Source organism: Stylophora pistillata, chromosome 2, assembly GCF_964205215.1.
Source record: "Stylophora pistillata chromosome 2, jaStyPist1.2, whole genome shotgun sequence".
In the NCBI taxonomy this organism is placed as follows: domain Eukaryota; kingdom Metazoa; phylum Cnidaria; class Anthozoa; order Scleractinia; family Pocilloporidae; genus Stylophora; species Stylophora pistillata.
Window position 1 is genome coordinate 45,073,892 of NC_142520.1, and position 10,044 is coordinate 45,083,935.

The 10,044-nt window shown below is 38.0% G+C and overlaps 1 protein-coding gene and 1 pseudogene across 2 annotated transcripts; one reads left to right on the forward strand and one right to left on the reverse strand.

The window, feature by feature from the left end:
* Window positions 1-468: 468 nt before the first annotated feature.
* Window positions 469-2,337, reverse strand: LOC148739799 (uncharacterized). Its single transcript, XM_088750120.1, has 2 exons — window positions 2,118-2,337; window positions 469-739 (listed from the first exon to the last, which is right to left on the reverse strand). Exons 1-2 carry the CDS (start codon window positions 2,156-2,158, stop codon window positions 574-576), a joined length of 207 nt encoding a protein of 68 aa, XP_088606246.1. The 5' UTR covers window positions 2,159-2,337; the 3' UTR covers window positions 469-573.
* Window positions 2,338-2,759: 422 nt separating this feature from the next.
* Window positions 2,760-9,119, forward strand: LOC148739800 (uncharacterized; annotated as a pseudogene). The gene is made up of 3 exons (XR_015996942.1): window positions 2,760-3,121; window positions 5,228-5,268; window positions 5,789-9,119. The product of XR_015996942.1 is annotated as an uncharacterized LOC148739800 (transcript).
* Window positions 9,120-10,044: the final 925 nt, after the last annotated feature.

The window sequence follows — 10,044 nt, forward strand, 5'->3', positions numbered from 1 at the left end:
TAAACGATTGCTTCGCTTGATTCGCCGTCTGTGCTTCTCAAAGCTGTTGTTTGCTTTCTTTGTTTTATCATCTCTTATGGATCTCCAATGCTGATGAGCCGCAGCTAATTCAAAACAAATAGACTATGTTGGTTGACGAAGCATGCTCTCGACAGTAATTGGTAGAAATTACTTTGAGAAAAAGTGGTTGCCGCCCAATATCATTATTCAGCGATAGCACCTTACAGCATCGGCAGCTTTCGATTCGCTTTAGAAATTGACTTGTGTTCAAATATAGCTTCAACCGCTTCAATCCGTCAAAATCCGTTTTTGGAAGCAAAATTGTTTTTTATATAGCTACACATCACACAAGCAATCTCGCCGCGACATACCGTACGTATAGTTGAGGGCGAATCAAGATTTAAATCGATGAATTTTACTTGTTAGTCAGCATACTTAGATTCGCCACAGGTAGGGTAATGACGCTAATTTGACCTAAGCCTACAAGCAGTCTCTCTTTTCTTCTAAGGAAAGCCAATGAGGACAAACAAGAAAATAAGTAAAAGTATAAATTAAAAAATAAAAATATAAATTCTATATGGCCAGCTGGTATCTTATTGGAGGAGGTTTCACTGCTCTTGTTAAGAAATTATGAGGCTTACCTTTGATGGTTGACTTCCTCCACTTCTTCTTGCCGTAAACTGCCCGCACTTCAGTTAAAAGTTTCTTGGCCAAGGCTTGATTTGATGAACCGTCCAAACTACACATACAACAGGGAAAAAAGGAGGAGATTAAGAATAGAGAAACGATAGCAAGAAAGATAAATTTTTGAAATGATTGTCCAAAACATGCCCAGGCCGCGATGAAACAGTCATTCACATGTGCATTGAGCTAGACGAGTTGAATTAATCATCAACCATGTGAGAGAAAAAAGAAAAATATAAAGACAGCTTTTGAGCAGCAGTTAACAAATTGCCCCAAAGCAGACAGACTGGGGTTGAGAAACATTTCTTCAAAACCCCGAAAACTTTTAACAATAAAGTATTGCGATTAAGTTGAAAAGTTTAAAAAATTTAAAACCATCTTGGTTAAAGGTTTAAGAAAAATGCTACGACGTTTCGACGTTCGCTTAGCGTCATTATCGAGTCAATAATGATTATTATTTCTGTGTAAGTTTCAATAAAAGTTGACTTGACTTGACTTGAATGAGTGAAATGAGAACGAATATAAATATAAAAGAATTCGATGGAGACACGGGTAACAAGATGAAAATATGCGTCGTTTACAAATTTGAATGTAATCTGTGCAACGCAGATTATGTCGGGTGGTGCACCCGACATTGAAACCAGCACATTAACGAACGCAAATACTCTGCTATTGAAAGAAGGCATCTTGAGCAACATGGTCTATTAAAGACTGACTTGGCTGATAAGCAATTTTCTGTTCTTTGTAGACTTTTCTGACGGCGTTCTTTTTTAAAGGTTGATTAAGAAGGACAGTGTTAAAACAAACGGAATTACATCTCCTATTTCTATGGAGTTTGTGGAAGATATATAAATCGAGGCTACTAAGATTCTTATTATTGTGTAAACGTCCTTTCTGTACAGAATGCACTCGTCCAGCTACATAGAAAAAAAGAAAACCCCCATAAAATCTGGCGCTGCTGACCCACAAAACGTTCCTAAGAATGGAAAGTTTACCAACAGAGATTGATTTTTCGTCGTTATATGCGGTAAAACCTTATGCATTGATAGAACGTAAAGAGCTGTTACGTCATTGCCGCCATGTTGGTGGACGTAAACAATAGATATCTCTTTTGTTCGTCCACCAGCATTTTTCCTTTCACCATTGTTACCTGTCTCTAGAGATGGGTTCCAAACCACACGTACGCTGAAGTTCAACTCTGCAGTTCCTTTCAATAAAAATTCTTTCGAAATAAAAAATCGCCCCTCTTCAAATTACCTCGACATTTTCTTTAATACGAGTTTGTAGTCACTCTGGAAGGCAAGACTAGAGGTTGATCTGACTACAACAATCTCGAATCTCAAATGTCACACATAATAGTTTGTTCATGGAGCGGCAAATTCAAATCAGAGTTTCTGTTATAGGTCTAAAATCAAGAGAATAACTATACTTACCGTGACAGTCTCCTCTTTCGTTTTGCCTTTAGACCTTCCATCTCCTTCTTCAACTGCTTATTTTCGTCCCGAATATTCGAGACTTCTGCCTGTAGTTTTCGCACGATATCTGGGGCGATATCTGTATTTCTCGTTGAAGATCTGGGGGTTTCGGAATCTAATACTCTGTTCTCTTCATTTTCTTTGTTTGATGTATCCCTGACAGACAGCTAATAATAAAAATAATAATAATAATAATAATAATAATAATAGTAATAGTAGTAATAATAATAATAAAAATAATAATAATAATAATACCTTTATTTAGACACGATAAAGTTTAAAGCTGAACAGCTTGTGGGGTCGTGTGCAAATCTAAATAAACTCTAAATTAAATAAATTCAATTGATGATGGTTTTTGAGGAGAGGGGAAAACCGGAGTACCCGGAGAAAAACCTCTCAGAGCAGAGTAGAGAGCCAACAAACTCAATCCACATATGACGCCGGGTCCGGGAATCGAACCCGGGACACATTGGTAGAAGGTGGGCGCTCTCACCACTACGCCAACCCTGCTCCGTTGCAGTCGGAGAACAATCCGAGCAAAATTACGGACTGTGATGTGGATCGCGTGTTGACAACTTTCCTTGTCCACAAATTTCCCGCTCTCTGGCAAAAGATGTTGACTCATTTGTTGCCAATGGTAGCGGTCGGTTAACCGCATGCGCGTGGTGACATGACACTTATCATTTTAGTTGACGAGCTTCGACTTGTTGGTCTGCCAACTTCACGAAGAGAAAGGAATCATTTAGAATGAAAAGGAAAAGTTTGCATACAGATCGCAAGAAGAAGCGTGAAAGACGTAGGCGGCGAGCGCTGTGGTCATTGCCAGCAATTATTATCCACTACGCAGTATCATCATCACCGTAGACTTTATTATGACTCAAGTCTCGAACAGTGGAAAACAGCAGAAGATACCAAAAGATCGTGTGTCCCTGGATCAAGTTCTAGTGAAAGCGAATACGAAGGTACATTAACATATAAGGTTTGTGTAAATGCGCGACTTTAATTGTGTGACTTGAAGTTTGCGTGACATTTCAGTTACAGTTGGCCTTTGTGCCATTTGAGCCTTTCGGATAGTTTTTCTTTCTTTTGTTGTTGCATCGTACGCTCCTTTACTGTTCACTGTTATGTCCGGCGTCCGTCCTAAGGTTACTTCTTAAGTTTTGGTTTCAAGCCACCGACGTATAGGGACCGATAAGTAAGTTGCATTCGTTTGTTCTCACTCTGTAGCTTGCCCGATTTATGCAAGGTAGCGTTTCTCTTGATCTGATTTTATGCTTTGTGTGTGTGTTATTCCCTCGTATATCGTCTAGCGGCTATTTGTAGTCATAATTTTCCTTTATCTCGTTTCGAGCAAGCTCTTTCATCTTTATAAGTATATATTTTGTGTTTGCCGTGGCACTTAGTTCATTTATTAGTTCTTTTCGTTATGTTAGATTTATTTACGCTGTTAAGTCGCCACGTGTTTCAATTGAGTACAATCGATTATATAAGTTTCCTTTTTTTTTAATTCGCGTACAGTTTACGAGATCTATTAAAGATAAGTCTCCGTAACGTATCCCCTGGCTTGGTTGTTATTTTCTTCGGTCGCGATTTTCTCGGCGCTTCGTTCGGCCTTGATGTTCGCTTGCCGCTACAGTTTGCATCGCTCGCATACCGAGAGAATGACAAATTATGCACTTTGTTGTAATGTAAGACTCATAAGCTTCCTCATATACATGAAAATGATTTCGATTTTAGGCTCAAACATTTTCATTTTTCACTCAAAAACATATATGGGAAATTTAGAATACAGACAGTTTTTTGCGCCTCTTATAGCAAATTTCTTGAAAGTGTCATACAGCTGTAATTTTAAAATTATTTTCTTTGAGGTAGAACATGTAACAGGCAATTCAGAAGTTTACAGCGTTGCTGCAGTAAATTATAGATTTGTCAAAGTAGAAATTAAGTATAAGCTTGTGGACAATAGGGTTTCAGAAATCTGCTATATCATCTTGAGGCATCAATATTTATATTTCTAAATAGACTGAAGATGTCCCTGAGCGTACATATAGTAACCCTTATTTCTGATAAACACGTATCAATTTGTTTTTATCATAAAAAAAAAATAATTACAAAATTGATGTGAATGTCCTGGCATCAACAGCTTGCCCTTCAGGGCAAGTAGTTATCAATTTTTTCCTTGCCAGAGCATTCTCTCCTTGTTCCATAGTTTTCAAACTATTACTGTTTGAAAGCCATGTTGACTGTATGTTATTTGTTTAAGGTTACTTGTCCAAAGGGTTGGTGTAGCTTGCTGATTATATTATTACTAATGACCAAAATGAAATGTTCCTAAAATTTAAAGCTGTGATTCAAAATTATTGTTTTGAAAGTATACTGGACTTAAGTGACAGCTTGTTCATATGGCAAGTTAGCAAAGAAAATTTTAACTGCTGGCCTGACCCAAAAAATCTACTTGCTTTGTCAAGTCCTGTATTTTTCAGCATCCTCTCGAAAGTGAAGATTGTCTTCACCAGTATTCGACACTAATTTTCCTGCTTACTTGCCCTCTAGGCAACAATGTCTCCAGTTCTACTAGCTGAGTGTATTATTTGGTTGCCCAAAAAGAATCACCAGCTAGCTTTGCGTGATGTTTCATTGAATTTTCAATACTTGTACTTGTTTTTCATTCTCGTTCTATGTTCACATAACTAAAATTTCACAAAAAGGGTTCAGGTGATTTTACTGCAGCTGTTGGATTTTATTCTTGTCCCAGCAGCTCGAGTGTTATCCTTAACCACTTGCCCAAACGGGTAACCTGTGCAGCTTACACACTTGCCCAAGGTATAATTTAACTTGCCCCAGGCAAGTGGGCAAGCATTAGTGTTGAACACTGCTTCACCTTCTTCATTTAGTTTCCTATGTCAAACCAGTTTAAAATTATTTCATACTCACAGGATAAAAAAAAAACAGTTGTTTTTAACTGCTTTTTCTGTACAATTTATTTTTGTTTTCTACACATTTCATTGGTGTTCTTTTGGGTTAGAAACTTACCTTTTTCTTACATTTTTCTTTTCTCAACCTCACAGATGACTGCAGTCGATCTGACTCTCACAATGATGGTCAACAGGTACGGTTTACTTGATTATGTGCACAGTGTACATGTGTCATTTCTGTATCATTCTTAACCATGGAGTGAGCCAGTATATCATGGGAAGCTCAACCCCTTTTTGATTTACATGTATGGTACACAATTCCAGCAGATTGAACCCTTGTCAAACAAACAGGGCCTTGTAGTGAGGAAATTCAGCTCACATTGGGCAGGTAGAAAAATAATTTTTTCATGTGTCTGCCTGTTTGGGGAGTTTTCCTGCAAAGTTGAGAATTTCGTAAAGGGTGCAGTTGTGTTTACACAGCACTGAGTATGTGCCCAACAAGAACATCAAATGAGAACCCCTCCAAGAGTTCTGTAATAAGTTAAACCCGCTGTACATTTAAAATTAATGTCCTTTTAAGTGTCATACAGTGCACTATTTCTGTTATGATGTATTCCTATTGTGTATGTGTTTGTGAAAGGTTTCTAGAGAATCTTCTTGAGTTTACATTACTTTTATCTTCACCAAGTGGAAACCTCACATCTTTTCTTAAAGGGGCAAGATGAGTCTGACAGCCTCTCTGATGAGCCAAGTAGCTGCCTTGAAGATGGTGGAACAGATTACTTGGACTCAGAACAAAGTGATGATACCAACGAATTTCTTCATTCTGAGGAGGTAGAACTACCACAGCCTTTACCACCAAGAACATGTCAGCAGCATACAGGGATCATTTTGACATGGCTTGTTTATTTTGTATTAGTGTGGCAATACAAGAATTATGTGAGTGACAATGCCATCGAGCAGGTTCTGAAATTTTTTCAACAATTTTTTTTTTGCATTGGTCACCTGATCAAGGATCATACAGACTTGTCTTTAGTTCTTGCAGCAAATCTGCCAACCACCCTCTACTCAGCGCGAAAGATGTTGAAAGTTGATCGGGACAACTTTATACAGTATGTTGTGTGTCCAAAATGCACAAAGCTTTATCTCATGAATGACATTGTAGTGAATGATGTTCGCCAAACGTTTGCAAGGACTTGTGAACACGTTGCTTTTCCACAATCAAGACAACCGAGAATTTGTGGTTCCCAACTTGCACGGAAAGTTGTGGTGAGGAATGGTGTTGTCAAGTTTTATGCTCTAAAGACATATTGCTATAAGAGCATCATTGATTCTCTGGAGTCATTACTTAAACGACCAGGAATGGAGGAGGATTGTGAATAATGGCGTACAAGAAAAATCAGGGAAGACTTGTATGCAGATGTTTATGATGGGAAAATCTAGAAACAGTTTGGCAAATGGAAAGGTAATAAGCCTTTCCTCAATCTGCCTCGATCATTTGGCCTGAAGATGAATGTAGATTGGTTTCAGCCATTCAAGCATCAAAATGATTTTCAGTTGGAGTCATTTACATGGTATTAAATAAATGAATTTGCCAAGAGGTTCCCACTTTAAGAAAGAAAATGTCATTCTTGTTGGTGTCATCCCTGCCCTAGACCATGAGCCAAAATCCCTAAATCACTTTCTTGAGCCAGCTGTTAATGAATTGAATGCCCTCTGGAAAGGAGTCAAGGTAAACACTTATCAAAGTCCATCTACTGGTACGGAAATTCAGGCAGCAGTGTTGTGTTTTGCATCTGACATTCCAGCAGCACGGAAACTTTGTGGATTCCTTGGACACAGTGCAAAGAGAGGCTGCTCTCATTGCTACAAGATCTTTCCAGGTGGTTTTGGAGAACAGAGGAACTACAGTGGCTTTGACGACCGAAATCAGTGGCCAAAAAGATCTTCTGAACAGCACAGAAGAGATGCAAACAGAGTTAAGAACTGTAAATCTAAGTATGCTTCTGATAAGCTAGCAAGCGAACTGGGATGCAGATACACTAACCTGTTAGAACTCCCTTATTATGCAAGTATAGAGATATGTATAATTGACCCCATGCACAACTCGTTTCTTGGAACAGCTAAAAGGGTCTTCACTAAATGGATTGAAGATGCTATAATCACTAAAGAAGGACTGCAGACCATCGAAGCAAGGATAGAAGAAGTTTCATCTTTATCAGACATTGGTAGCCTACCTGGAAACATCAAATTTAATTATGGAGGCTACACTGCTGCCCATTGGAAAAACTTTGTTGTTCTATTTTCAATGTATGCTCTGAAAGATGTACTTCCTGACCAACACCTTCATCATTGGCAATCCTTTGTATTAGCATGCCGCCTGCTCTGCAGACCCTGCATAAATAGGACAGACTTGATGGTTGCAGATTGTAAACTTTTACATTTTCTCAAGGATTATGAGAAAATTAATGGAGAACTGTACATAACACCCAATATGCATCTCCACCTTCACCTCAGGGAATGTGTGGAAAATTATAGCAGTATTTATGGATTTTGGCTGTTTAGCTTAGAAAGATACAATGGCATTTTAGGATCTTACCACACAAACAACAAGACTGTAGAAATACAAATCACGCGGAAGTTTGTGACTTCTGGAACTCTGGCGAATATGCAATATAGTTTACCAACACAGTACAGTGATCTCTCCCTGCCCAACTGCAAAGCACAGCTTGAATCAAAAGAGAGACATGAAGAAACCAGTCTATTTCCACAACTATTGCTAGCATCTTCTGGTTCTTTATTTGGCAAGGAATCTGTATGGGCAGATTTGACATCAATCTGTTTTGAGAACATATACAAGCTGGCAGGTCTTGGCCAATCAGAATTGAGTGCATTGCTTAAAGTTTACCTCACCTTATATCCGAAAGAGACAGAAGCCTCACTGAAAGTGTCTGTGCTTTACAAGATGTATAAGTTTTTAACAATCGGTGGTGAGAGGTATGGTTCAACAGCAGGTTCCAGGCTTTGCCCTTATGCTCAAATAATTGCATCATGGTGTGACAACAATGGAATTATTAACCCTGGAATGATGAAGCCTGGAATAATTCGCTATTTCATTATTCACAGTTTGGAGATGAAGGGACAGCAGAACATTCATGCATTAATTTTGCTGTTGTGGACTGGTTGAAGTCATCTGAGCAAGACTTTGGTTATGGTAATCCACTGTCTGTTTGGTTTGCCAAAGAATTTGAGAAAACTGGACCAGCAGTTTTCTTGCCTGTCCAGAGGATCCACTCATAGTTTTTATATGCCGATCGACTTTATTGTGGACAAAAGTACATTGTAATATCTCCCATTTGCAGGAGAATCTTGTTATAATGTTTTATTAAGAATGCTGGGAATACTTAGGAAAGTTAATATGGTCACACTTTGAGGCTGCTATCTGTCAGTGCAAAAATTTCTAATTTCTTATTTGAAGTTGTTGGCTTTCAACTTTTGTACTTTCAAGTACAATGTACATGTTCAGTGGCATTTTACTGGTTTGATGTTGTTATGTCACAGGGTGCCTTGTACCTGTTCTCAAATATTATTGTTATGACTTTAATTTTAGGAGGGAATCTGTCGTGGATAATACTTCTGAGATTTAAGAGCCTAAAGGTTTTTTTTAAAGCAATGGAAAGTTATAAAATGGAATTCCAGTTTTGTTAACATTTCTCTGCAAAAGTACTAAAGCTACAAGAGAATTGATATCATGATAACATCAGGAGCTTTTAAGATCTTATATTTAGAAAGTCAGGCACAGTTTTCAAATTTCTGTCCTAGCAGCTTGAACAGAATAGCTAAAATCTAATAAAGGTTCTCCCACTCCTAAAACATAAACTATTTACTTGATATCTCCCTTCTTGTTTTAAGCACTTTTTGCTAAAGTACTCCTATTCAAGTTCAATAAATATCCATGTGACAGCAAAAGAGTAAAAGATATGCCATAAAATTGTGATGTACAGAGTGAAATGAAATTGCATTGGTAAAAAATGTAACAATCCTATTTTGTTGTGAGTATTTTTTTTAAAAATCGGCAGCTGTGTAATACTCAGGTGGATGGGGTTACTGAAGTGTAACATTGTCCAAATGTATTCAAATTTTTTATAGCTGCTAATTTACCACAAAATGACCCACCCACACAAATGGCCTGACTGCCTCAAATAAATCAATCTGTTTCAATAATGACTCTGTCACCTAAATGACGACTGTCCCAAATGAACCAAATACAATTTGTTTCAATGGCCCAATTATCTCTTGTGACCGCATCATCTCTAATGACCCAATCCACACAAACGACCCAAATGTCTCAAATGAACCAATCTGTTGCAATGATACAATTATCTCTAGTGACCCCACCATCTCTAATGAAGCAATCCACGCAAATGACCCAACTGTCTCAGATAAACTAATTCGTTCCAGTGACTCATTTATCTCTAGTGACCCAACGATCTCTAATGACCCAATCCATGGAATAAACCGACTGCCTCAAATGAACCAATCTGTTCTAAAGACTCAAGTATCCAGCGAGCGACCCCATTATCAAATGAACCAATCAATGAAACCATAGTTCCCTAGAATTGTTTATTATCTTTTGTTTTTGTGAAAACACACTTAAAATTGGGAGCACTCAAGTTTGAATTTTTGTTTTAAAAACAAGAAAATCTCTGCATTCTGGGTCGAGACTGATCTGTACAGCTTATTCTGTGTGTATGGGGAGAAGAAGAGCAAAAAAGAGAAACCTACATGGAGATCTCCTCATAGTTCATGAAAAAGGCAATTTCCACTTGGTGAATTGTGAAGAGGAAAAGCCAAGCATTACTGTTACTGTAGTTTTCCTAAGTCTGAAAGCAATGAAAAGTGCTACTATTGTGGTCATCCATTCATGGCTGAAGTGTCAAAGTCAGTTAAGGAGAGAAAGCCCACAAATG

Coding starts and splice junctions, on each gene's coding strand:
- LOC148739799 (XM_088750120.1), bottom strand. CDS start 2,158: ATGGAAGGTCTAAAGGCAAAACGAAAGAGGAGACTGTCACG. Junction 740..2,117: donor CGAAAGAGGAGACTGTCACG/GTAAGTATAGTT, acceptor TTGTATGTGTAG/TTTGGACGGTTCATCAAATC.